At 48.7% G+C, this 27,334-nt stretch overlaps 1 protein-coding gene and 1 non-coding gene across 2 annotated transcripts; both read left to right on the top strand.

The window, feature by feature from the left end:
* The first annotated feature begins 311 nt into the window (after positions 1-311).
* METTL16 (methyltransferase 16, N6-methyladenosine) lies at positions 312-24,819 on the top strand. Its single transcript, XM_009906531.2, has 9 exons — positions 312-480; positions 694-893; positions 3,196-3,336; positions 13,683-13,798; positions 17,739-17,881; positions 18,628-18,697; positions 21,922-22,011; positions 23,330-23,503; positions 23,610-24,819. The coding sequence occupies exons 1-9, from the start codon at positions 353-355 to the stop codon at positions 24,231-24,233; spliced, it is 1,686 nt and encodes a 561-aa protein (XP_009904833.2). The 5' UTR covers positions 312-352; the 3' UTR covers positions 24,234-24,819.
* TRNAS-AGA (transfer RNA serine (anticodon AGA)) lies at positions 3,900-3,981 on the top strand. The gene has a single exon. It is a non-coding gene; the product is annotated as a tRNA-Ser (tRNA).
* Positions 24,820-27,334: the final 2,515 nt, after the last annotated feature.

Raw genomic sequence — 27,334 nt, 5'->3', positions numbered from 1 at the left:
TGCTAAAGCTCTCTCCGGGGTAACGTGTGACTATGTACACAGTCTGAGCCTGGGCACAGAGGCCACCAGAGAAACACAACTTTGAGCTGCAATTTTACTTTCCCTGCTTTCATGACTCATCGACCGTGTCACCCCGTAGCGCTCACACTCCTCTACGAGTCAGGTAGCTGCCGCTCCCCTGCTCCCGCGGCGGTCGATGGTCTAAGCCGCGCGGCACTCAGCTCTCCCTGCCCGCACTCCCCCGCCGCCTGCTGCGGCTTGGTACGGCCCGAGGGGGCCGCGGTGCGCGTTGGGAGCTGGGCGGGCGGCGGCGGAGAGGGCTCCTTAACCTGCGCTGGCCCGCGGTGTCGTCATGGCCCTCAACAAGTCTATGCATGCGCGCAACCGCTACAAGGACAAGCCGCCCGACTTCGCCTATCTGGCCGCCAAATACCCTGAGTTCCAGCAGCACCTGCAGACCACCCTCACCGGCAGGGTGAGGTAGGGCCCGGCCGCTGAAGAAGCGTCGTGAGGGAGGGACCGATGGAGGAAGGGAGGGATGGATGGATGGATGGTTGAGAGGGAGGGATAGGCCGGGCCGCGTCCAGGGGCTGTGGAGCGGCTCCCGCCGCCTCCGGAGTGCCTTGCCCGTGCGTGTCCGCCCCCGGCGGGCGAGGCGGCGCTGGCGCCGTAACCGCTGCTTGTACGTTTCAGCCTGAACTTCAAGGACCCCGAGGCAGTGAGAGCTCTGACGTGTACCCTTCTGAAGGAGGATTTCGGTCTTACGATTGACATCCCCGTGGAAAGGCTTATTCCCACCGTTCCCTTGAGGCTGAACTACATCCACTGGGTGGAGGATCTCATCGGTCACCAAGATGCTGACAAGCAAATCCTGAGGCGTGGCATTGACATAGGTACTAGGAAAGGCAAAACGTGCAACTCCTTATTTGCTGACAAGGAAACTAGCAGATACCTTTTTTTAAAAAAAATTCTAACCCATAGAGAAATGTGAAGTTTAAGAAACAAAACAAACAAAAATGAGGAGCTGTGCCTGTTCTGGTGAAACAGGCAATCTGACTGCCAGGGGGTTTCATTTGGCTTCTAGGTGGGTGAGATGTCTCAGCTTTTTAAAACGTGACATTTGAGCAGCAGTCAGTCACAGCCGTGGAGCAGCACTGGCTTGATCTCTGGAGTGGCAATGGAAGTGTTGTAGGTTGGTTGGATCGGACCGGGCTGAGGCAGGTGGTGGCTTTGCGTTTGCAGTGGAGTCAGTTCCCAGAGCGCAGCTTTGCCAGGACCCACCAGACCTTGCAAGCATGTGAGACTGATGTGGCTGTGAGGGTGCCTTGCTGTGCTGCAGGACCTGTTGTTTGAAACACACCAGCAACAATCAGTCAGTGCTATGAAGTGGCCACAGTGTGATCTCTGGAGTAGCAATCGTAAGTGCTGCAGTTTATATTGGGAGGGGACATTTGGCTCCTTGGTGGGTGGGATTTGTCAGCACTAACACAAGAAGGGCCATAGCAAGCAATTACTCAACAGGCTGGACAGATGGGCAGAGAACAAGGGCATGAGAGTGAACACATCTAAGTGCCAGGTCCTACACATTGGCCACAACAACCCCATGCAGTGCTGCAGGCTGGGGTCAGAGTGGCTGGAGAGCAGCCAGGCAGGGAGGGACCTGGGGGTACTGATTGATAGTAGGTGGAACACGAGCCAGCAGGGTGCTTAGGTGGCCAAGAAGGCCAATGGCATCCTGGCCTGTATCAGAAATAGTGTGGCCAGCAGGAGCAGGGAGGGCATTCTGCCCTGTACTCAGCACTGGTTAGGCCACACCTTGAGTCCTGTGTCCAGTTCTGGGCCCCTCAGTTCAGGAAAGATGTTGAGTTGCTGCAACATGTCCAGGGAAGAGCAACAAAGCTGGGGAGGGGTTTGGAGCACAGCCCTGTGAGGAGAGGCTGAGGGAGCTGGGGTTGCTTAGCCTGGAGAAGAAGAGGCTCAGGGGAGACCTTCTTGCTGTCTACAACTCCCTGAAGGGAGGTTGTAACCAGGTGGGGGTTGGTCTCTTCTCCCAGGCAACCAGCACCAGAACAAGAGGACACAGTCTCAAACTGTGCCAGGGGAGGTTTAGGCTGAATGTTAGGAAGAAATTCTTTGCAGAAAGAGAGATTGGCCATTGGGATGTGCTGCCTGGGGAGGTGGTGGCGTCACCATCACTGGAGGTGTTTGGGAAGAGCCTGGATGAGGCACTTGGTGCCATGGTTTAGTTGATCAGATGGTGTTGGGTGATAGGTTGGACTTGGTGATCTCAAAGGTCTTTTCCAACCTGGTTAATTCTATTCTAGTCTATTCTGTTCGGCTTTTATGGCCCTGAACTCTGTACCAGCAAAGCTTTGTGTGGTGTTTTGTTAGTGATGGATGCAATGTGTCACTGTAAGGGAATTTAAAGAAAAAAACAGATGGTATTCTCAGTCTTCCAATTAGTGAATTACATTTTATTAGCAGTCTGGTTTTCATAGGATAGTATCATAGTATCAGTCAGGGTTGGAAGGGACCACAAGGATCATCTAGTTCCAACCCCCCTGCCATGGGCAGGGACACCCCACACTAGATCAGGCTGGCCACAGCCTCATCCAGCCTGGGCTTAAACACCTCCAGGGACAGGGCCTCAACCACCTCCCTGGACAACCCATTCCAGGGCTTCACCACTCTCATGGGGAAGAACTTCCTCCTCACGTCCAGTCTGAATCTCCCCACCTCCAGCTTCATTCCATTCCCCCCTAGTCCTGTCAAGGTTTTGCCTGCACAAGAGATTTAGTGAGTTGCCTGACAATGCTTTGTAGCATTCCTTCTAAGAAAATGTATTCTGTGGATTTAGGTGCCTTTGACAGATAAATCTTTTTTAAACAGATTTTTGTTGTTGTTTTCATATTGGGGGGGGAGCCAACCTCAGAAGTTGATAATTTACTAGAAAATTGATTCCAGATTGTTAAACTTGCTTTAAAGTGTGTAGTTAACAATGCCACATTTCAAACTGAGAAGATAAAGTCCACTAAAGACTTAGTGGACTGAATAAGAACTGAATAATAGCTGATCAGTGTTCAGTGTTTCCTTGAAATGGGTTCTTTTTTGTTGTGGAAAGTGCACTGTTAGCAGATCCCCGTGTATGACACCACAGATTTCATTTGCATTTCTCCTGCCTTTTCTCTTCTGCAGGGACAGGGGCCTCTTGCATATACCCATTGCTGGGAGCAACTTTGAATGGCTGGTATTTTCTTGCAACTGAAGTGGATGATATGTGCTTCAATTATGCCAAGAAGAATGTGGAGCAGAACAACTTGTCTGATCTTATCAAAGGTAGGATGTAATGAGTTACCATGCAGATGTTGCCACCCATTTTTTTTCCACCTTCAGTGGCATCTTATTCCAGCCAAATGCACACTCAGTTGTTCTGCCTGAGGTTAAATGTTTACTGTGTATGCTCAAGACAGGAAGTAACAGCTTGTCTTGAGTGGAATGTGTGAATGGAAAGCTACTCATCCTTACATCTGAAAGTTAAACTTCACCCTGGGATGTTTTCCTTTCTCCATTTTTTGTTTTTTTTTTTTTGTGCCTGTTACTGAAACATTTAGAACAGAATAGAATAAACCAGGTTGGAAGAGACCTTCAAGATCATTGTGTCCAACCTATCATCCATCACCACCCAACCAACTAAACCATGGCACCAAGCATCCTGTCAAGCCTCGTCCTGAACACCCCCAGCGACGGCGACCCCACCACCTCCCCAGGCAGCCCATTCCAATGGGCAATCACTCTCTCTGTGTAGAACTTCCTCCTAACCTCCAGCCTAAACCTCCCCTGGCGCAGCCTGAGACTGTGCCCTCTTGTTCTGGTACTGGTAGTCATACGCATGGTACGTGGTAGTCGTGGCCGAGTGGTTAAGGCGATGGACTAGAAATCCATTGGGGTCACCCCGCGCAGGTTCGAATCCTGCCGACTACGGTAGTTTCTTTTACAGCTCATTCCTCGTTAGTGTAGTGGTGAGTGTCCCTACCTGTCACGCGGGAGACCGGGGTTCGATTCCCCGACGGGGAGGCGCTGATGCTGTTTTGTGTCCACTTCTGGGGCCCTCAGTTTAGGAAGGATGCTGACTTGCTGGAACGAGTCCAGAGAAGAGCAACAAGGTTGGTGAGGGGTTTGGAACATAAGCCCTACGAGGAGAGGCTGAGGGAGCTGGGGTTGCTTAGCCTGGAGAGGAGGAGACTCAGGGGAGACCTTATTGCTCTCTACAACTATCTGAAGGGAGGTTGTAGACAGGCGGATGTTGGTCTCTTCTCCCAGGCAGACAGTATCAGAACAAGAGGACACAGTCTCAGGATGTGCCAGGGGAGGTTCAGGTTGGATGTTAGGAAAAAGTTCTATACAGAGAGAGTGATTGGCCATTGGAACGGGCTGCCTGGGGAGGTGGTGGAGTCGCTGTCATTGGAGGTGTTCAGGAGGAGACTTGATGGGGTGCTTGGTGCCATGGGTTAGTTGCTTGGGCGGTGTTGGATTGGTTGATGGGTTGGACGCGATGATCTTGAAGGTCTCTTCCAACCTGGTTTATTCTATGTATTCTGTGGTTGCCTGGGAGAAGAGACTAACCCCTGCCTGACTACAACCCCCCTTCATGTAGTTGTAGAGAGCAAGAAGCTCTCCCCTGAGCCTCCTCTTCTCCAGGCTAAGCACCCCCAGCTCCCTCAGCCTCTCCTCACAGGGCTGTGCTTCAAACCCCTCCCCAGCTTTGTTGCCCTTCTCTGGACTCGTTCCAGCAAGTCAACCTCCTTCCTAAACTGAGGGGCCCAGAACTGGACACAGTACTCGAGGTGCAGCCTACCCAGTGCAGTGTACAGGGGCAGAATGACCTCCCTGCTCCTGCTGGCCACACTGTTCCTGATGCAGACCAGGATGCCATTCGCCCTTCTGGCTGCCTGGGCACACTGCAGGCTCGTGTTCAGCCTACCATCAACCAGCACCCCCAGGTCCCTCTCTGCCTGGCTGCTCTCATCCACTCTGACCCCAGCCTGTAGCTCTGCATGGGGTTGTTGTGGCCAATGTGCAGAACCTGGCACTTGGATGTGTTCAATCTCCTGCCCTTGGCCTCTGCCCATCTGTCCAGCCTGTCCAGGTCCCTCTGCAGAGCCTCTCTACCCTCCAGCAGATCAACTCCTGCCCCTAGCTTGGTGTCATTTCTTAGGTTTTGTGCTGTTTCTGCTGCTGGGAGACCTGGATTGCTCCCCACAGGTAATTTGCATGGCACTGCCACACTGGCTTTTGTAGAGAGAGTCCTTCATCCTTAATTTGAAATTAGGTTTTAACAGTGCTTGTGATAATAGCAGTATGTCAGGCTTGGTCTCTGGGTGACCTTAGAAGATTTTTCTGTGTGAGAGGTGAGCAACTGATGTCGTTTCCCTGGAGCTGAGCAAAGCCTTCGACACTGTCCTGCACCACATCGTGGTCTCCAAACTGGTGACACACGGGTTTGATGGGTGGACCACTAGATGGATAAAGAACTGGCTTGATGGCCAAAGAGTGGCTGTCCATGGGTCCATGTCCAAGTGGAGACCAGTGACAAGCAGAGTCCCTCAGGGATCAGTCCTGGGACCGGTCTTGTTCAACATCTTTGTGGGTGCCATGGACAGTGGCACTGAGTGCACCCTCAGCAGGTTTGCTGATGACACCAAGCTGTGTGGTGCAGCAGACAGCTGGAGGGAAGGGATGCCATCCAGAGGGACCTTGACAGGCTGGAGAGGTGGGCACAAGCCAACCTCATGAGCTTCAACAAGACCAAGTGCAGGGTCCTGCATCTGGGTGGAGGCAATCCCAGGCACAAATCCAGGCTGGGCAGGGACTGGCTGGAAAGCAGCCCTGAGGAGAGAGACTTGGGGGTGCTGGTGGAGGAGAAGCTCAACAGGAGCTCTCAATGTGCACTTGCAGCCCAGAAAGCCAATCAGATCCTGGGCTGCAGCAAGAGAAGTGTGGCCAGCAGGGCAAGGGAGGGGATTCTGCCCCTCTACTCAGCTCTGCTGAGACCCCACCTGGAGTACTGCCTCCAGTTCTGGAACCCCTATTACAAGAGGGATCTGGAGGTGCTGGAAGGTGTCCAGAGAAGGGCCACGAGGATGATCAGAGGGCTGGAGCACCTCTCCTGTGAGGACAGACTGAAGGAGTTGGGGCTGTTCAGTCTGGAGAAGAGAAGGCTCCCAGGTGACCTAATTGTGGCCTTCCAGTATCTGAAGGGGGCTACAAGAAGGCTGGGGAGGGACTTCTCAGGATCTCAGGTAGTGCTAGGACTAGGGGGAATGGAATGAAGCTGGAGGTGGGGAGATTGAGGCTGGATGTGAGGAGGAAGTTCTTCCCCATGAGAGTGGTGAAGCCCTGGAATGGGTTGTCCAGGGAGGTGGTTGAGGCCCTGTCCCTGGAGGTGTTTAAGCCCAGGCTGGATGAGGCTGTGGCCAGGCTGATCTAGTGTGGGGTGTCCCTGCCCATGGCAGGGGGGTTGGAACTAGATGATCCTTGTGGTCCCTTCCAGCCCTGAGTGATACTATGAAAAAGAACAACAGGCTCATTATTCAGGTCTGAAATGAAAGTTTCCTTCTGCTGGATTTCAGAAGCATCTTTTTTACCAAAATGTTGTTGTCTTGGTCTGTCTTCCTTTTCAGTCTTACAGATGCAGAACTACATATGGAGAACTATGACAATTTGTTTTGCTGCCAGCATAGGATTTTTAGTGGTGTGGTAGTGTTTGGCCATCCTGGAAAAACCTCTCTAAAAGGCAAATGCCTCACGAGGCTGCAGTGCCAAAGATGATAAGCTGGGGTGCATGACTGCTGGTGAGCAGAGCCACAGGCAAGGGAGTGCCACTGGTGGTACCTGCAGCCAGATGCTGCCTGGGAGTGATCCACCTTGCCAAAGGTTTTAATTCCTGGGCCTGAGTTTTTCAGCTAGAGCTGAGTATGCAAATCATAGAATCAATAAGGTTGGAAATGACCTCAAAGATCATCAAGTCCAACCTGTCACCCAACACCTCATGACTATTAAACCATGGCACCAAGTGCCACATCCAGTCCCCTCTTGAACACCTCCAGGGATGGTGACTCCACCACCTCCCTGGGCAGCACATTCCAATGGCTAACAACTCTCTCAGTGAAGAACTTTCTCCTCACCTCGAAGTCTAATCTTCCCCTGGTGCAGCCTGAGACTGTGTCCTCTTGTTCTGGTGCTGGTTGCCTGGGAGAGGAGACCAACCCCCTCCTGGCTACATCCTCCCTTCAGGTAGTTGTAGACAGCAAGAAGGTCTTCTCTGAACCTTCCCTTCTCCAGGCTAAGCAACCCCAGCTCCCTCAGCCTCTCCTCACAGGGCTGTGCTCCAAACCCCTCCCCAGCTTTGTTGCCCTTCTCTGGACACCTTCCAGCAACTCAACATCTTTCCTAAACTGAGGGGCCCAGAGCTGGACTCAAGGTGTGGCCTAACCAGTGCTGAGAACAGGGCACAATGACTTCCCTGCTCCTGCTGGCCACACTGTCCCTGATACAGGCCAGGATGCCATTGGCCTTCTTGTTAGTTAATAGTTGGACTCAATGATCTTAAAGGTTTTTTCCAACTGAAAGGATTTGATGATTCTTCTGTATTTTATTTTATTGGAATGGGATGATGCCAGAATTGTCTGTTGGTATTAAATAAATAGAGAAGTCAGGCCCCTTATGTAATGATAGGTTAAGAGGTATTCAACAGCTTGCACTCTGGAAATTTTTTAAGTACTTGCCAGGCCAATTTAGTCTTGCTTCATAACATTGTTCATTGTTTGCTTCCTGTTTGTTTTATTTCCTTTCTTATTTCAAAGTGCAACCACATGCTGTCAAGCTAGCAATGTGGTGTTCTTTGATGTCCTCTTTTAAGTAACCTCACAGCAATTTTGGAAAGGATGTGCAATAAACCATGTGTTGCTGCTCAGATGAACAGAATCTGTTTGGAGAATTCTGCCTGCCTTGGGCTTTCCCTGCTCTCTAAAATAATTCCATGGGATTTTTGTGCTTCAGTTTGTGTTTGTTTTTTTTTTTTTATCCCTCCATAACATTGAAAATGTAAAGTAAAATGAAATTGAAAAAGCATTGATAACAGGAAAGGCAGTGAAGTACTCTGGTATCTGTGGCCTGAAAAATCTCAAAGCATTTATTTGTCTCATTTATGAGCAACAGCAACTGCTGGTTTTACACTTTGGTGCCAACCATCAGTCCAGATGCCAGCCAAAGAGCTTTTGGCTTTGACTGTGGTGTGTGGTTGTAATTGAGCAATGAATAACTAGCAATGACTACTTTTAGTTTGTTACAGCTATTGTTCTTGCTCTATATAACCTGACCTTTGGTAGTTGCCAGCTACCCTAACAAGTTTGTGTTCTTAAGATAATGATGCACTGTAGTACTAAGTGTTGAGAGGAGAGGCATGCCTTCTGTCTCTCTTCTGAAAATCTCTGTTCTATATACATTATCCTTGAGTTGCTGGTCAAGTCTGCAAGAAATCCTCCTTGTATGCTTTATGTATCCTTTATGTATGCTCTAACTGGACTTTCATGCACATTTAAGCACCTGCTCCTTGGGCTGGTGTTCCTGTGGTCTTCAGAAGCTGTGTGACAGACTGACTTGACCAAAGTTTCCAAGGGACTTGGGGAAGGACAGTTGACATCTGTGTGGAATATCTGTAGCCCCTATTACAAGAGGGATCTGGAGGTGCTGGAAGGTGTCCAGAGAAGGGCCACGAGGATGAGCAGAGGGCTGGAGCACCTCTCCTGTGAGGACAGACTGAAGGAGTTGGGGCTGTTCAGTCTGGAGAAGAGAAGGCTCCAAGGAGACCTAATTGTGGCCTTCCAGTGTCTGAAGGGGGCCTGCAAGAAGGCTGGGGAGGGACTTCTCAGGATCTCAGGTAGTGCTAGGACTAGGGGGAATGGAATGAAGCTGGAGGTGGGGAGATTGAGGCTGGATGTGAGGAGGAAGTTCTTCCCCATGAGAGTGGTGAAGCCCTGGAATGGGTTGTCCAGGAAGGTGGTTGAGGCCCTGTCCCTGGAGGTGTTTAAGCCCAGGCTGGATGAGGCTGTGGCCAGCCTGATCTAGTGTGGGGTGTCCCTGCCCATGGCAGGGGGGTTGGAACTAGATGATCCTTGTGGTCCCTTCCAACCCTGACTGATCCTATGATACTATGATCTGCCTTCACCCTTGTAATGGGTAATAAGTTGGTGGACCCAAGTGAGCAGAAGATTTGTCCAGAAAGGAACTCTTTTGTTGTTGTTGTGATTCTTTTAACTTGTATAAGGTGGTAGTTCCTGTGCAGGGTACATAGTATTGCTAACACAGGAGTTCTGTGTTATTATGAAGTTGGGTGTCTGTTTTGTTGTAAAACTAACCTTGTTCCTGCGTAACCTCACAGTATCACAGTATCACAGTAACTAAGGTTGGAAGAGACCCCAAGGATCATCAAGTCCAACCTGTTCCAACAGACCTCACAACTAGACCATGGCACCAAGTGCCACGTCCAATCTCCCCTTGAACACCTCCAGGGATGGTGACTCCACCACCTCCCTGGGCAGCACATTCCAATGACGAATGACTCGCTCGGTGAAGAACTTCTTCCTCACCTCGAGTCTAAACCTCCACTGGCACAGCTTGAGACTGTGTCCCCTTGTTCTGGTGCTGGTTGCCTGGGAGAAGAGACCAACCCCCTCCTGTCTACAACCACCTTTCAGGTAGTTGTAGAGGGCAATGAGGTCACCTCTGATCCTTCTCTTCTCCAGGCTAAACAATCCCAGCTCCCTCAGCCTCTCCTCATAGGGCTTGTGCTCAAGGCCTCTCCCCAGCCTTGTTGCCCTTCTCTGGACACGTTCAAGTGTCTCAATGTCCTTCCTAAACTGAGGGGCCCAGAACTGGACACAGTACTCAAGGTGTGGCCTAACCAATGCAGAGTACAGGGGCAGAATGACCTCCCTGCTCCTGCTGGCCACACTATTCCTAATACAGGCCAGGATGCCATTGGCCCTCTTGGCCACCTGGGCATACTGCTGGCTCATGTTTAGGCGGGTGTCAATCAGCACCCCGTGGTCCCTCTCTGTTTGGCAGCTCTCAGCCACTCTGACCCCAGCCTGTAGCTCTGCATGGGGTTGCCGTGGCCAAAGTGCAGCACCCGGCACTTGGACTTGTTGAATGCCATCCCATTGGACTCTGCCCATCTGTCCAGTCGGTCAAGGTCCCTCTGCAGAGCCTTTCTACCCTCTGACTAACATCTGTTCCCAACTTGGTGTCATCTGCAAACTTGCTGATGCCTGACTCAACCCCCTCATCCAGATCATCAGTGAAGATGTTAAAGAGGATGGGGCCCAGCACTGATCCCTGGGGGACGCCACTGGTGACTGGCCGCCAGCCGGATGTGGCACCATTCACCACCACTCTCTGGGCTCAGCCTCCAGCCAGTTCCTAACCCAGCACAGAGTGTTGTGGTCCAAACCACGAGCTGACAGCTTAGCCAGCAGCTTACTGTGGGGGACGGTGTCAAAGGCCTTGCTGAAGTCCAGGTAGACTACATCCACAGGCCTCCCCACATCCACCAGACGGGTCACCTGATCATAGAAGGAGATCAGGTTGGAGAGGCAGGACCTGCCCTTCCTAAATCCATGTTGGCTGGACCTGAGCCCTTGGCCATCCTTCAGGTGCGCCATTATTGCCTCCAGGATAATCTGCTCCATCACTTTCCCTGGCACTGAGGTCAGGCTGACTGGTCTGTAGTTTCCAGGTTCCTCCATCCGTCCCTTCTTGTGGATGGGGACCACATTGGCCAGTTTCAGTCACCTGGGACCTCTCCAGTGAGCCAGGACTGGAGGAAAATGATGGAGAGCGGCTTGGCCAGCTCATCTGCCAGCTCTCTCAGCACCCTAGGATGGATCCCATCCGGTCCCACGGACTTATGGGTGTCCAAGTGGCTCAGCAGGTCCCGGACTAATTCCTCATGGATTTCTGGGGCATTACACTGCTCCCCGACCCTATTACCCAGCTCAGGAGGCCAGTCATCCTGGACTCCTACCTTGCTGTTAAACATTGAGGCAAAGAAGGCGTTCAGGACCTCAGCCTTTTCCTCATCTTCGGTCACCATGTTCCCCTCCAGGTCCAGTAAGGAGTGCAGGTTCTTCTTGCCCTTCTTTTTAGCGTTGATATATTTGTAAAATTGCTTTTTATTATCTTTCACAGAGGTGGCCAGTTTCAGTTCCAACTGGGCCTTTGCCTCTCTAATTTTATTCCTACATAATCTAACCACTTCCTTAAACATAACCTCTGCTAAGATACCTTTGTGTTAATCTTTCTTAGCTTTGTACCTTAAAAAGACATTAAAAAAGGAGAAAGACCAAACAGTTATTTCCTTGAGTGCTATTCTAGAGTTCTGTGTCTTAAAATAATTCTTTAGTTGTTTTTTTCTCCTCTGAGGAGCCAGGGAGGTAATTACCTGGCACTTGTGATAATTTTTGGAAGGTGTTAAAGTGTATTTCTAGTTGCATCTGAGAAGTCATTGCAACTCAAGTAGTTCCTATTTTAAACTGGCTCATGTTGGTGTTGAAAGAATGGAGTTAATTTCTGGCTGAGTAAGATTCCACTGAACTGGTCTGAAACCAGGATAACAATGAGAGGCCCTTAAGACTAAAGAACAGGATGACCTTGAAGGCTGAAGTAACCAGAAACAAGACAGTAAGATTCTGCCGACTTTTGTAGATAATGCCTTAGAATCAATAATGTTGGAAAGGACCTCAGAGGTCATCAAGTGCAACCTGTCACCCAACACCTCCTAACTAAACCATGGCTCCAAGTGCCACATCCAATCCCCTCTCGAACACCTCCAGGGATGGTGACTCCACCACCTCCCTGTGCAGCACATCCCAATGGCAAATTGCTCTCTCTGGGAAGAACTTTCTCCTCACATCCAGCCTAAACTTCCCCTGGCATAGTTTGAGACTGTGTCCTTGCCTTGTTATGGCTTCTTACAGAAACCAGAAACAGATCTGGATTAAGATTGAATCATTGAGGTGTCTCCTACATAACCTGTGGGGATTTTAATACTAAAACACATGTCTAGGAGGAGAATTTATGTGTAAGTGTAGGACCACCTTAGTGTAATAAATTAGGTAATTATGTAATGAATTAGGTAATGAATGGAGCACACATACAAAGATTGATGTGATACAAAGTCATATGTAATAGTTCTTTGTTATTTGTGCTGTATATAAACTGCTGTTAGAATAGAATTAACCAGGTTGGAAAAGACCTTTGAGATCATCAGGTCCAACCTATCACCCAACACCATCTGATCAACCAAACCATGGCACCAAGCACCCCATCCAGTCTCCACCATCACCTCCAGTGATGGTGACGCCACCACCTCCCTGGGCAGCACATCCCAATGGCCAATCTCTCTTTCTGTGAAGAACTTCTTCCTAACATCCAGTCTAAACCTCCCCTGGCACAGCCTGAGACTGTGTCCTCTTGTTCTGGTGCTGGTTGCCTGGGAGAAGAGACCAACCCCCACCTGGCTACAGCCTCCCTTCAGGTAGTTGTAGACAGCAAGAAAGTCTCCCCTGAGCCTCCTCTTCTCCAGGCTAAGCAACCCCAGCTCCCTCAGCCTCTCCTCACAGGGCTGTGCTCCAAACCCCTCCCCAGCTTTGTTGCTCTTCTCTGGACACCTTCTAGCAGCTCAACATCTTTCCTAAACTGAGGGGCCTAGACCTGGGCACAGTGCTGTTGTTTGAGCTAATGGTGGCATAGTGTGGTAGTTTAAAATTTAGCTGCAGATTTTGAGCAGAAAAGTAGAAAAACATAAATAGATCACTGTTGGGTGTAAAAGGGGAAAAAAAAGATTATTCTAAACAAATTCATTGGATAAATGCCTGGGATAAGAGAAGCTGTATCATAACAATTCTTCACATTTCCCATTCCTTTTCTCTTCTGATCTTGGCTGTTTTGCTTCACTCAGGAGAAGATAATGTGCTTCTGTCTGGCCTTGGGATAAGTTTAACCCACTGCTTTCTCTCAACATCTCTCTCTCTTGGGACAGGGGGATCTGGGGGGGCAGTGGAATGGCTTCCCAGGTCTTTTGACCAGTGGGGGTTTTGTGTTGTTTGCTAATTGTGAATATCTGTATAATATTGTAGATCCTGTATGTTTTGTACACATTCATTGCATTCCATTGTAGAGTGTAGATCTTGCTTGTAAACACAGCTTCATCTGCTTCTAACTGAGTTGTTCTGGCTAAAAGGTAATGCTGGGGGTGGAAACCAACCCACCACAGATAGCTTTGCAGAACTACCTCCTAGCACTCTTTTCTCTGCAGAACTGGAATAAATAAAACTCTTCTGCTCTGTGTCTGTCTACCCAGGCTGCTGCACCCTGGGTAAATGATCCTGCTTTTGGAATAACAAACTACTGTATATAAACATGCAAGCTGCTTGTGTGCTAGTCCTTAGCTGAGGTCTGCATTTGCATGCTGCTCTTTGTTACCTTTTTTTCATAGAAAGAAAATGCTGTTTAGAAAGGGCAGGTTTGATGTGGTGAATTGTTTTAGCAAGCACTGAAACATCAGTAGTGTGCTAGATGAAATAAAAAAGCTCTTTACTGACCAAACTTCTGTTTTCAATTAGTGGTTAAGGTACCACAGAAGACTCTTCTGATGGATGCCCTGAAAGAAGAATCTGGGATTGTTTATGATTTCTGCATGTGCAACCCTCCCTTTTTTGCCAACCAGTTGGAAGCAAAGGTAAGTTAAACTGGAGGAGACTTGATAGGGTGCTTGGTTGCATGGTTTAGTTGGTTGGGTGGTGTTGGATGATAGGTTGGACTTGATGATCTTGAAGGTCTCTTCCAACCTGGTCTGGTCTGGTCTGTTCTGTTCTATGCTGCTGGCACTTCAGTGAGGTGGAGGGTGGCAACAAGGGTAACCCCTTCCCTTGAGGAAGGTTGAGTGGAGAATCACAAGTCATAATCACAGATTCATTTCAGTAGGCAGAATCAAAAGACTGGTAACAGCTTTGACAAAATGAAAAAAAGGCCTTAGAAATCTTAATTTAAAAGCATCAAAACTTGTGATTTATAGCCTTAAAGACAGAATCATAGATTCATAGGATCAGTTTGACAAGTCTGGTGCTAAACTGTGTCCCTCAGCACCACTTTTAAACACTGCAACTTTCAAACAACTCCAGAGATGGGTTTTCAACCACCTCCCTGGGCAGCCTGTTCCAGTGTTTGAGAACTCTTTCCATGAAGAGGTTTATAGTAATTTCCAACCTAAACCTCACTTGGTGCAACTTGAGAGCATTTCCTCTTGGTACTTGGTCACTTGGTACTAGGGAGAAGAGACTGGCACCCACCTTGGTCCAACCTCCTTTCAGTAGAGAGAGAGAAGGTCTCCCCTCAGCCTCCTTTTCTTCAGACTAAACAACCCCAGTTCCCTCAGCTGCTCCTCACAAGACCTGTTCTCCATGCTCTTCACCATCATTGTTACCCTTCTCTGGACCCACTCCAGCACCTCAGTGTCTTTCTGGTAGTGAGGGCCTCAGTACTCAGTGTGGCCTCACCTGTGCTGAGTCCAGGGGGATAATCACTTCCCTGGTACTGCAGATACACTATTCCTGACACAGACCAGGATGTTCTTCACATTCTTGGCCACCTGGGTGTCTTATCTTCAACCAGCGTAATGAAAGAGCATTTCAGTCTTCTCCCTCCCCAAGCCTCACCTTAAAGGCATTTTGAAAAACCTAACTATTACACTTCCTGAAGTGAAGGAATACCTGTAGAATTTTTTCACAAGTTCATAGAATCAGTAAGGTTGGAAAGGACCTCAGAGATCATCAAGTCCAACCTGTCACCTAACACCTCAGGACTAACTAAATTGTGGCTCCAATCCCCTCTTGAGCTCCACCACCTCCCTGGGCAGCACATTCCAATGGCCAATCTCTCTCTGGGAACAACTTTCTCCTCACCTCCAGCCTAAACTTCCCCTGGTGCAGCTTAAGACTGTGTCCTCTTGTTCTGGTGCTGGTTGCCTGGGAGAAGAGACCAACCCCCACCTGGCTACAACCTCCCTTCAGGGAGTTGTAGGCAGCAATATGGCCTCCCTTGAGCCTCCTCTTCTCCAGGCTAAGCAACCCCAGCTCCCTCAGCCTCTCCTCATAGGGTTTGTGCTCCAGACCCCTCCCCAGCTTTGTTGCCCTTCTCTGGACACCTTCCAGCAAGTCAACATCCCTCCTAAACTGTGGGTCCCAGAACTGGACACAGGACTCAAGGTGTGGCCTAACCAGTGCTGAGTACAGGGAATAATGACTTCTCTGCTCCTCTGGCCACACTATTCCTGATACAGGCCAGGATGCCATTGGCCTTCTTGGCCACCTGGGCACACTGCTGGTTCATGTTCAGCCTCCTATCAACCATTATCTCCAGGTCCCTTTCTGCCTGGCTGCTCTCCAGCCATTCCAGCCCCAGCCTGTAGCGCTGCATGGGGTTGCTGTGAGACAAGTGCAGCACCCAGCACTTGGAGTTGTTGACTGCCATCATGTTCTTACAGGCTTAGAGAATTAGTCTGAAAAGTAGAAAGCTGGTAAATCTGAAATCAGGGTGTGTGACTATTCCCCCTATACTGGTATGGGGGGAATTGTTTCTGGCATTGTCCCTCTCTGTTAATTCTTTTGCCTTAGTGATTTAGGCGCTGTCATGTAGCTTAGAACAGTTCTTCCAGGACCTAATGGATAGAGTCAAAAACTTCACTCTGTAATATAGGGCAGCAGAAAAAAGATGTGAGTGTTGAAATTAAACTATGGATTGGAGCAGTGTAGATGCATGCAACCAGCATGTCTTGCATGTATTGGCACCACGTGTTTCATAACAACCCCATGCAGTGCTACAGGCTGGGGTCAGAATGGCTGGAGAGCATCTAAGCAGAAAGTGACCTGGGGGTACTGGTTGACAGCTGGCTGAACATGAGCCAGCAGAGTGCCCAGGTGGCCAAGAAGGCCAATGGCATCCTGGCCTGCATCAAGAACAGTATGACCAGCAGGAGCAGGGAAGCCATTGTGCCCTGTACTCAGCACTGGTTAGGCCACACCTTGAGTCCTGTGTCCAGTTCTGGGACCCTCAGTTTAAGAAGGACATTGAGACACTTGAACATGTCCAGAGAAGGGCAATAAGGCTGGAGAGAGGCCTCAAGCACAGCCCTGTGAGGAGAGGCTGAGGGAGCTGGGATTGCTTAGCCTGGAGAAGAGGACACAGTTTCAATCTGCACCAGGGGAGGTTTAGGCTGGAGGTGAGGGGAAAGTTCTTCCCAGAGAGAGTTGTTAGCCATTGGAATGTGCTGCCCAGGGAGGTGGTGGAGTCACCATCCCTGGAGGTGTTCAAGAGGGGATTGGATGTGGCACTTGGTGCCATGGTCTAGTACTCCTGAGGTGTTGGGTGACAGGTTGGACTTGATGATCTTTGAGGTCTTTTCCAACCTTGTTGATTCTATGATATTAGTAGGATACTGATTTGTGACTGTGTCAGGTTGAAGCAGATCCTTCCTTGCCTCCCACTGGGGCAGAAAAAATGAGACTCAGACAGATGGATTGCAGTAGTGATGGAAAGTTTAAATGGAAAACAGTGAGTGTTTTACAGAGAGCTACAAGCACAGTGACAAAAAGGAACCCAAAGCATACAGAGTCCCTTATAGCACACCCAGAAGCCTTCCAGCACTCCCCTTCTCCCTACCTGAGGGTATACCCAAACCCCCCAGGGCTCTTTCTTCCCCACCCCCCCCTCCACTGTTGGGCTAATCTCAGCTGGCCAGATCTGAGATTGCCCTTCCCCCTTGACCTCCTGACATTAGGCCTAGCTAGGCCTAAGAGGCCTTGAGTTAACTCCCCTTCCATTACCAGATAGGGAGCATCACCCATGGGAGCAGCAAGGGAAAACATAGGAAGTGAGAGACTTTGCAGGTAGATTTACAGGGAGCAGGACATTATGGGTATGAAATACACAGCTCCCTGTGTCCACCCACGAGGCTGGACCCTCGGGGCACTGGAGGTGTATCTTGTGTGGCAGTGACAGGAGGCACCCAGCCTAAACTACCACAGTGACAAGTAAATTACCTAGGTTTGAGACTAGGGAATTCACTCTGTTTTACACTCGAGATATCCAGAACTGGCTGACAGAGAGTGCCAAGCTCATTGCCCAGTCAGGACAGACAGTGGAGTGGGTGACACCTCTGGGCCTCCCCATCGTGCAGCCCTACTACCGCTCCAAGTCCACCGTGGTGAGTAGCTGGTGTGCAGGACTCCATCTGCCCTCTCTCTGCCACGGTGGGGACCAGGGAAAGGCCAGCTGGGCTTCGAGGCAGCAAGCTAAAGCCCAGCAGCAGCAGAGTGGAGTCACTGTCCTTGGAGGTGTTCAAGAGGAGACTGGACGTGGCACTTGGTGCCATGGGCTAGTTGTGAGGTCTGTGGAGACAGGTTGGACTCGATGATCCTCGAGGTCTCTTCCAACCTTAGTTATACTGTGACACTGTGACTTATTTTGAGCATACCTGTTACTATTCATGTGTCTGTTGTCTGAGGTTCTGATAGAGGCAGGCTGAGCAGAGGTGGTGACACTGAAGACTGAGGCAGGAAGCAGTGTGGAAAGCAGCCTGACATTTCATTACGTGTTCCTCTCTAACGTTCTGCTGTCCGCAGGGAGTGAATTCTCGGAACCCACGGCGTCCCCCTCCCAGCTCTGTCAATACAGGAGGGATCACAGAAATCATGGCTGAGGGGGGAGAACTAGAGTTTGTCAAAAGAATCATTCATGACAGTCTGCAACTTAAAAAGAGGTTACGGTAAGTGCTTCATTCATTATTCAAAACAAACCTAAACCAACCAACCAACAACGAAACCCCAAACCTACCTTTTTTTCTGCTGCTTTGGCAGAAATCACAAAAGTTATGGTTTTTTTAAGTAAGAAATGTTGCTGTGGCCTTCTCTTCTCCAGGCTAAGCAACCCCAGCTCCCTCAGCCTCTCCTCACAGTGCTGTGCTCCAGACCTCTCCCCAGCATCGTTGCCCTTCGCATTCAAGTGTCTCAGTGTCCTTCTTAAACTGAGGGGCCCAGAACTGGACACAGGACTCAAGGTGTGGCCTAACCAGTGCTGAATACAGGGGCAGAATGACCTCCCTGCTCCTGCTGGCCACACTATTCCTAATGCAGGCCAGGATGCTATTTGCCTTCTTGTCCACCTGGGCACACTGCTGGCTCATTTTTAGCCAGCTATTGTAGGAGGTAACATTTTCCACAGAACTAAAGTCACTGTGTTTAACAGGATTCTTGGTTGTTTAGGTCCTCTTTCAATAACAGACTTTAATGTAGTACCTAAAAACTCAGACTCCCTTGTTCAGTTCTCCAGCCTTCTGTTCCAATTCTTGTTTTACTTTGTCCTATCTCTGTTTAAGAGTGTGATTTTGTTGTTGTTTTGGTTTTAAATCTATTGTTCTTGCAGGCTTCTGATCCAAGTAGGTTTTTTTTCAGATAGTTACCATTTTCAGTTGCTCTGCATTTGTGAAGTGCCTTGTTCACATGTTGTTTGCAGATGGTACAGTTGCATGCTGGGGAAGAAATGCAGCTTAGCACCGTTGAAAGAGGAGCTTCGAATCCAGGGGGTGAGTTTGTGTAGAGAATCATAGAATCAATAAGGTTGGAAAAGACCTCAGAGATTATCAAGGTCAACCTATCACCCAACACCTCAGGTCTAATTAAACCATGGCTTCAAGTGCCACATCCAATCCCTTTTTGAACACCACCAGGGATGGTGCCTCCACCACCTCCCTGGGCAGCACATTCCAATGGCCAGTTACTCTTTCTGGGAAGAACTTTCTCCTCACCTCGACCCTAAACTTCCCCTGGCACAGGCTGAGACTGTGTCCTCTTATTCTGGTGCTGGTTGCCTGGGAGAAGAGACCAGCCCCCTTCTGGATATAACCTCCCTTCAGGCAGTTGTAGAGAGCAATAAGGTCTCCCCTGAGCCTCCTCTTCTTCAGACTAAGCAACCCCAGCTCCCTCAGCCTCTCCTCACAGGGCTGTGCTCCAGACCTCTCCCCAGCCTCATTGCTCTTCTCTGGACACGTTCAAGAGTCTCAATACCCTTTTTAAACTGAGGGGCCCAGAACTGGACCCAGGATTCAAGGTGTGGCCTAACCAGCGCTGAGTACAGGGCACAATGACCTCCCTGCTCCTGCTGGCCACGCTATTCCTGATGCAGGCCAGGATGCCAATGTATATCTTCCATATATTATGTTCCAATGCATGCAAGTAATCATTACTGAATTATTTTACAGAGGTTATTTACAAGAAGAAACTTCAATTCATTGCTAGGGAGACACTCAAAGCACTTGGCATGGAATGTAGCTTCAAAGATGATAGAGAAGTAGCACATACAGATTTTTGTCTTTACTGGGGTAGAAGCATTTCTTTGGCCTTTCTAGAACATAAGAAATTCTGCTTTAGAATAGCCTTTGCAGGGCTACTGCTGAAAAAAACCCTCTCTGTTTCCTTTTAGCTAATATGCAACTAGTGATTTAGTTGATAAAAGTAATAGTAACATTGTTGAAGTGGCAGAAATTCTTTGTGTTCAGCTCTGGCACCAAGTGAAGCTGAACCTTATGCTACTGATGCAAGAAGGTTGTGCAAAGAACATTTTCTTTGTATGGTTTACTGGAGGAAGTGTAGTTTTGTCTGATTTCCAAACACAGACAGTGGTTGTGAGATCTGTCCTTACATACAGTAGTGAGGTGAAGGACAGAGAATGCATGGTGAAATCACTTCCCAGAAAGATTAGCCACAGGGAATCCTTAAACTGTGGGACAAAAGAAGATGCTGATCTAGGTACCAGGTTTCAAGTCTCTGACTTTCTGTACTGTTGCACTTCAGTCTGAGGAAAGTGAGAGAGAAATCCTTGCAAGCCTTGTGTAGAAAAGCTGAGGGTTGGTTTTGTGTTTTTCTTGACACTACCAATTTCATTTTGTTCAGGGTTTTAATCTTTGTTGTGAAGACAGATAGGAATGTGGTCACTGTAACCAAGCACACACTGTGGTGTGGTTCAGGTTAGGAACCAGCACAGATGTTCCAAAAAGCCCACTTGTTATTCAGATAGGTTTGAAATTTGCTGTGCTCATCTGAATTTTTGATAAGAGTTAGGAATCTAAAAGCAGAGAAAGTTATTTTCCTCTCTCTTTTTTAATACATTTCTCAAAAATAAGATTTTTGTTTATTTTTTTCTGTGCAGACCTGGGGCTTGAGTCCTGTGTCCAGTTCTGGGCCCCTCAGTTTAGGAAGGATGTTGAGCTGATGGAAGGTGTCCAGAGAAGGGCAACAAAGCTGGGGAGGGGTCTGGAGTACAGCCCTGTGAGGAGAGGCTGAGGGAGCTGGGGTTGCTTAGCCTGGAGAAGAGGAGGCTCAGGGGAGACCTTCTTGCTCTCTACAACTGCCTGAAGGGAGGTTGTAGCCAGGTGGGGGTTGGTCTCTTCTCCCAGGCAACCAGCACCAGAACAAGAGGACACAGTCTCAAGCTGTGCCAGGGGAGGTTTAGGCTCAAGGTGAGTAGAAAGTTTTTCCCAGAAAGATAAATTGGCCATTGGAATGGGCTGCTTGGGGAGGTGGTGGAGTCACCATCCCTGGAGGTGTTTAGGAAGAGACTGGATGAGGCATTTGGTGCCATGGTTTAGTTGATTAGATGGTGTTGGGTGATAGGTTGGACTTGATGATCTTGAAGGTCCATTCCATTTCATTCCATTTCCATTCCATTCCATTCCTCTGGAGCTGATAATTCAATGTGAGGTGGGATGGTTGATATTTATCCTTACTAGTATTAAGCACATTCTCCATACCATACATAGATGCTGTAGAGCATCCACCTGTGCAAAGACTAGTTAACATTAGCATTGGATCGGAGTGTTGTATGTAAAGGCAATGGAAGTTGAGGCTTGATTTCTGGGGGCAAAGATGGGCAAGTGTTTCTGGGCACATTTCAGCCATCTGCAGACAGGTTGAATGGCTTGGCTTCCCAGCCCTTTGCTGCCTTTGTGTTCCTTTGCTACAGCCATGGGTTCAGTATTGAAATGGTGAGCAGGAACATGTTCTGAACAAGGAGGAAGGATGTGCTTTTTGCAGAGTCAGAATGCATGTGTGCTGTAAGTGTGCCGGATGGCTGCAGAAAAAGGGTCATGCTATGTGTTGCTGAACCTGAAGTTCTGAAAGGGCTTCAAGACTTGAACCATGGCAGGGCAGAAGGGGAAGTCCTGGGCATGGGTACTAGGTATGGCACTGGCCAGCTTCAGGTGGCCCTGGCATCCATGAACTGTGTCAGAAAGAATCTCTGTTTCTTGTCATGAGAAGATAACTCTGCGTAAGTGTTGGGGCTGTTGGGGCTGTTCAGCCTGGAGAAAAGAAGGCTCCAGGGAGACCTTAGTATCAGCCTTCCAGTACCTGAAGGGGGACTACAAGAAGGCCAGGAAGGGACTTTTTACAGGGGCTTGTAGTGGTGGGATGAGAGAGAATGGATTGAAGCATGAAGAGGGTAGATTTTGGCTGGATGTATGAAGGAGATTCTTTACAGTGAGGGTGGTGAGACACTGGAACAGGTTGCCCAGGGAGGTCATGAATGTCCCCTCCCTGGAGCTGCTCAAGGCCAGGTTGGATGAGGCCTTGTGAAGCCTGGTCTGGCGGAGGGTGTCCCTGGCAGGGGGTTGGAACTAGATGATCTTTAAGGTCCCTTCCAACCCAAACCTTTCTATGAATCTATGTAATGCTTTTAAAATGGAAAACATGTGCAGTAAACCAATGTTGTTTATTAATACAAGCTGAAGTTTTGTGTTGTTTCTTTGCACAGGTTCCTAAAGTTACTCACACTGAATTCTGTCAAGGACGCACCATGAGATGGGCATTGGCATGGAGTTTCTATGATGATGTTCAAGTACCTGTAAGTTGCTTAATTTTGACCTGCTTGTGATTGTGCCTCTTATTTGAAGCAGGGCCTAGTTAAGCTATAACTGCTGTAAACCAACCTGTTCTCCTTCAGACTGGGACACGGATGTGCTGGGCTGTGTGGACAGTTTGACTTGTTAACTGACTGCCCGACTGTTAGTTGTTACATGTCAGTCATAAATGACCCATGTTTAGGGAGGAAAAAGAAGCCTGTGCAGGGACTTACAGTGTGGCCAGCAGGAGCAGGGAGGTCATTCTGCCCCTGTACACTGCACTGGTTAGGCCACATGAGTCCTGTGTCCAGTTCTGGGTCCCTCAGTTCAGGAAAGATGTTGAGCTGATGGAAGGTGTCCAGGGAAGGCCAACAAAGTTGGTGAGGGGTTTGGAGCACAGCCCTGTGAGGAGAGGCTGAGGGAGCTGGGGTTGCTTAGCCTGGAGAAGAGGAGGCTCAGGGGAGACCTTCTTGCTCTCTATAACTCCCTGAAGAGAGGTTGTAGCCAGATGGGGGTTGGTCTCTTCTCCCAGGCAACCAGCACCAGAACAAGAGGACACAGTCTCAAGCTGTGCCAGGAGAGGTTCAGATTGGATGTTAGGAGGAGTTTCTACACAGAGAGAGTGATTGCTGATTGGAATGTGCTGCCTGGGGAGGTGGTGGAGTCACCATCACTGGAGGTATTTAGGAGACTGGGTGGGGTGCTTGTGTCCTCTTGGTCTGGTGCTGGTTGCCTGAGAGAAGAGACCAATCCCCTCCTAGCTACAACTTCCCTTCAGGTAGTTGTAGAGAGCAATAAGGTCTCCCCTGAGCCTTCTCTTCTCCAGGCTAAGCAACCCCAGCTGCCTCAGCCTTTCCTCATAGGGCTGTGCTCCAGACCTCTCCCCAGCCTCATTGCCCTTCTCTGGGCACATTCAGCTGTCTCATTGTCCTTCTTAAACTGAGGGGCCCAGAACTGGACACAATACTCAAGGTACGGCCTAACCAATGCTGAGTACAGGGGCAGAATGACTTCCATGGTCCTGCTGGCCACACTGTTCTTGATGCAGGTCTAATACTGCCTGATACTAGGGAGAAGGAGCCAATGAATTTTTTTTGCCTAGTGTCTGAAGGTTAACTCCCTCTGTACCTCTGGCTAGTAAAAGCATTATCCTTTTAGCTGGTTTTAATCCAAAACTCTTTGGAGTGAAGTGAAACTCCAGCTGTGTCATTGATTGTTTAGTGGCTTACATTGTACTCTTAATCCCAGTGTTTTTCTGAGCATGAAGTCATCCATTAACACTACATAGCTTTGTAACCTTGTTTTAATTTCTTCTTGTAGTCACCTCCATCTAAAAGAAGAAAACTGGAAAAACCCAGAAAACCAATTACATTTATGGTCTTGGCTTCTACAGTCAAAGAGTTATCCAGCAAAGCTGCAGCTATGGGCTGGGATGCTGTAGAACCTATTGCTGTGGTTAGGGCCTGGGTAGAGAAGATTCTCACTGATCTCAAGGTACAGTATTAAGTATTATATGTTTAAAAAAAAACCCCACAACCCATCCTACTTGAAAGTATTCCTGTGAGAGGATGGTATGAAGTTCTGCTGTTTTCTGCAATAGGTTCAGCACAAACGTGTTCCCTGTGGGAAGGATGAAGTTAGCCTCTTTGTGACTGCCATTGAAAACTCCTGGATTCATCTGAGGAGAAAGAAACGAGAGAGGGTAAGGCAGTTGCGAGAGCTTCCTCGAGCTTCTGAAGGTACTCTGCAAGCAATGGAAGAAGGGAAAAAGGGCCAGAAGAGCGTCAGCAGCAATTTGGACTGTGAAAACCCCAAGACTGAAGACTCTGAAACAGGGTTTATGGCCCCTGAGGAGGATGTCTGCTTGACTGCAGGGGATGAGCTAAAGGAAGGCTCTGCTGCCAAAGAACAACATCATGAGCATGTGAAGGAGGAGGAGGAGCAGATGGAAGCAAATGGGGAAGAAGCATCACTGGGCAAGGGTTCCAGTAATGCAAAGGAGGAACCTTGCCCTTCAGAGGAAGCTAGCAATCTCACAGCTGACAAAGAGCAAAGTCCCAGGGAAACAGGTAGATGCTTTCTCTTTAAGTGTTTAATGAATGTGAAGAAAGAAGGCAACGATGTGGTAGTAGAAATGCACTGGGTTGAGGGACAGAATAGAGACTTGATGAACCAGCTGTGCACATACTTACGCAATCAGATCCTTCGCCTGGTTGCCAGTTAGCCCCTTTCCTGCTTCGTTCAAGTAAGCCAGGTCTCAAATCTAGTCAACTATTTTGAAGAGAATAAAACTTCCAGTTAGCAGAACTTGGCATTTTTTTCTCCTGGGGGGAAAAAAAAAAGAGAGTAAAAGGGAGATTAAAGTCCCCTTAATAGCTTTGTGGAAGGCTGCAAGGAGTGCATGAAGTAAGCGTACTTCATTGGACATGAAGTGATGGAGAAGTAACAGCTTTTGTGCTGCAGTTGTAAAACTACATGTTGAGAGATGAGAATACTGTTTCAGGCATCAACAGTGCTAACTCTGGTCTGTTTTCTGGTGCAATAGAGTTATATATTGTTACTAAGTAGAAATATTGACTGAAATATTTTCTGCCCTATTTTTTCAACGCTAATGCAGGCAACGATTGGTCTGCTGTGGGAACTGTTTTCTGCAGCAAAGAGTCTTCAACCAAGGATTTAAGTATGCCTCTCTTCAATGCATTTAACCTTTGATCTAGAGAGTAGCAAGACTGATACATCCTTCTGAGTGTTAATTCATTAAACTAATTGCTTTAGAAAAACTTTGTGTTGTCCTTTCCTGGGGCTTGTGTTTTGAGGTGTGGAAGAGCCTGCTAGCATCATCTGCTTTTGTAAACTTCATTTTAACCAAAACCTAAACAACCAAACCAAACACCCCACTCCCCACCCCTCCCCAAAAGAAGGGGTTTTGAGCTCCCTGGCTTGAAGAGGGTTTAACTAGGTTGACTGTTGCATTAGCCCATTCCTTAGATGTAACGGTCTGAAATGGGAGCAGTATTCTTAGAGGATTTTACTTCCATTTAATCTTAAGAGATTGCTTTAGTGACAGGAATGAGAGTGCATGCTCATCTTTGTGGGCCAGAATCTCCTTATTCAGGACAAAGATGTGTGCAGAAGCTTTATGCTGGTGTGAAAGAAGACAACTGACAAGAAGGTGGCTGCTTCCACACCTGACTCCCTAAGTCTTTCTTCCCACTAGCTGTTTTTGCCAGTGACCTGTCACCCTGAGAAGAGTGGCTGAGGGACATGGGCCTCATGCTCTTCAGAGAGGGTACAGATGTGTGTTTGAGGTACAAGCTTTGCATGAAGTCAGCCTCCCAAGCTGTGTGATCTATTTCTCTGTGGAGATCTACAGAACATGAAGACAGTTTTTCTGAGACTGGAGTGTGTGTGTTCCCCAAAACAATACTCTTGATGGACAAGACAGAAGGAAACAATGCATATCATAGAATCAACAAGGTTGGAAAAGACCTCAAAGATCATCAAGTCCAACCTGTCGCCACAGACCTCATGACTAAACCATGGCACCGAGTGCCACATCCAATCCCCTCTTGAACACCTCCAGGGATGGGGACTCCACCACCTCCCTGGGCAGCACATTCCAATGGCTAACAACTCTCTCTGGGAAGAACTTTCTCCTCACTTTGAGCCTAGCATATGTTGATGCTGCTGGAACTAGTTTGAATGTTTGGACTTAGTTGTCAAGCTTTCTGGAAAGCTAAGTGTGTTTTCTTAAGGTGAATTGAAGACAACTTAGAAAAGCCTCCTCTGTTATTAGCCATTGTGTTTTATTCTTGGCACTTCTCCTGCAGGTGATGGACAAAGACTTGCATTTTTGGGGTATTGCAGAATTTCCACATACTGCCTCTGATATTTGTGTCATTGGGAAGAGAGGAAACTAGTCCTACTCATTCAGGATCTGAAGAGGTTATTGTGGCTAGGCGAGCCATTAAAAATAGAAGGGCTGCTTGTCCTTTGCACCATTCCCTGCTTCTCCTCTCCGTCTCCCTTTAAGGACAAAGAAGGTATGCAAGGTAGGCCTGTGTGGATGTGGCACGCTTGTTTTTCTGAAGCAGGTTTCTTCATTGCCTTGCTACATTAATTACCTCTTTCACAGAATCACCAAGGCTGGAAGAGGCCTCAAAGATCATCAAGTCCAACCTGTCACCACAGACCTCATGACTAGACCATGGCACCAAGTGCCACATCCAATCCCCTCTTGAACACCTCCAGGGATGGTGACTCCACCACCTCCCTGGGCAGCACATTCCAATGGCTAACAACTCTCTGGGAAGAACTTTCTCCGCACCTTGAGCCTAAACTTCCACTGGCACAGCTTGAGACTGTGTCTTCTTGTTCTGGTGCTGGGTGCCTGGGAGAAGAGACCAACCCCCTCCTGGCTACAACCTTCCTTCAGGTAGCTGGAGACAGCAAGAAGGTCTCCCCTGAGCCTCCTCCAGGCTAAGCAATCCCAGCTCCTTCAGCCTCTCCTCACAGGGCTGTGCTCAAGGCCTCTCCCCAGCCTTGTTGCCCTTCTCTGGACACATTCAAGTGTCTCAATGTCCTTCGTAAACTGAGGGGCCCAGAACTGGAGTCAGGACTCAAGGTATGGCCTAACCAGTGCTGAGTACAGGGGCACAATGACTTCCCTGCTCCTCACTGGCCTTCTTGGCCACCTGGGCACACTGCTGGCTCATGTTTCTGTCACCTGTGCAACATGAACAACGTACTCTCCTGAGCATTGCCTAAACAAAGCCCCAGGTGTTTTCACAAACACAGTAGTTGGTGATTTGGATGCCATTTTAGAAGTTACAAGGGTTATCTTGGCATTTTATTTAATGACAAAGGTGGGTGTGGTGCTTGGAAAGCTTATCCTGTATTGGGAAAGAAGAGCAATTTTAAATCTGTGACATTAGCATAAAAAAGCAAGTTAGTGTCATCACAGTTACAGGAGAGAAATTCTAAATTAAGTGGCCATGCAGTGTGAACAGACATCTTGGGTGCTGTAAGTACCTTGTTTGCTGTGGGATCATCCTTCTCACCACAAGCCGATGGAGGCTCCTGCTGGATTGATGGGCTGACGCCAGTTGTGTGAGATGCAACAAAAGCAAGGGCTGGGTCCTGCACTTGGGTCACAACACCCCCATGAGTGCTCCAAGTTTGGGGAAGAGGGGCTGGAAAGCTGCTCAGCAGAGAAAGATGGGGTGTTGACTGGCAGCTGAACATGAGGCTGGAAAACAGGACTTGTGAGGAGCAGATGAGGACATGGGGATTGTTTAGTCTGGAGAAGAGACCTTGCTCTCTGCA

Source organism: Dryobates pubescens, chromosome 8 (genome assembly GCF_014839835.1).
Source record: "Dryobates pubescens isolate bDryPub1 chromosome 8, bDryPub1.pri, whole genome shotgun sequence".
Classification (NCBI taxonomy): Eukaryota; Metazoa; Chordata; class Aves; order Piciformes; family Picidae; genus Dryobates; species Dryobates pubescens.
The sequence above is the reverse complement of the archived record's forward strand: the minus strand, read 5'-3'. Positions and strand labels throughout refer to the sequence as shown.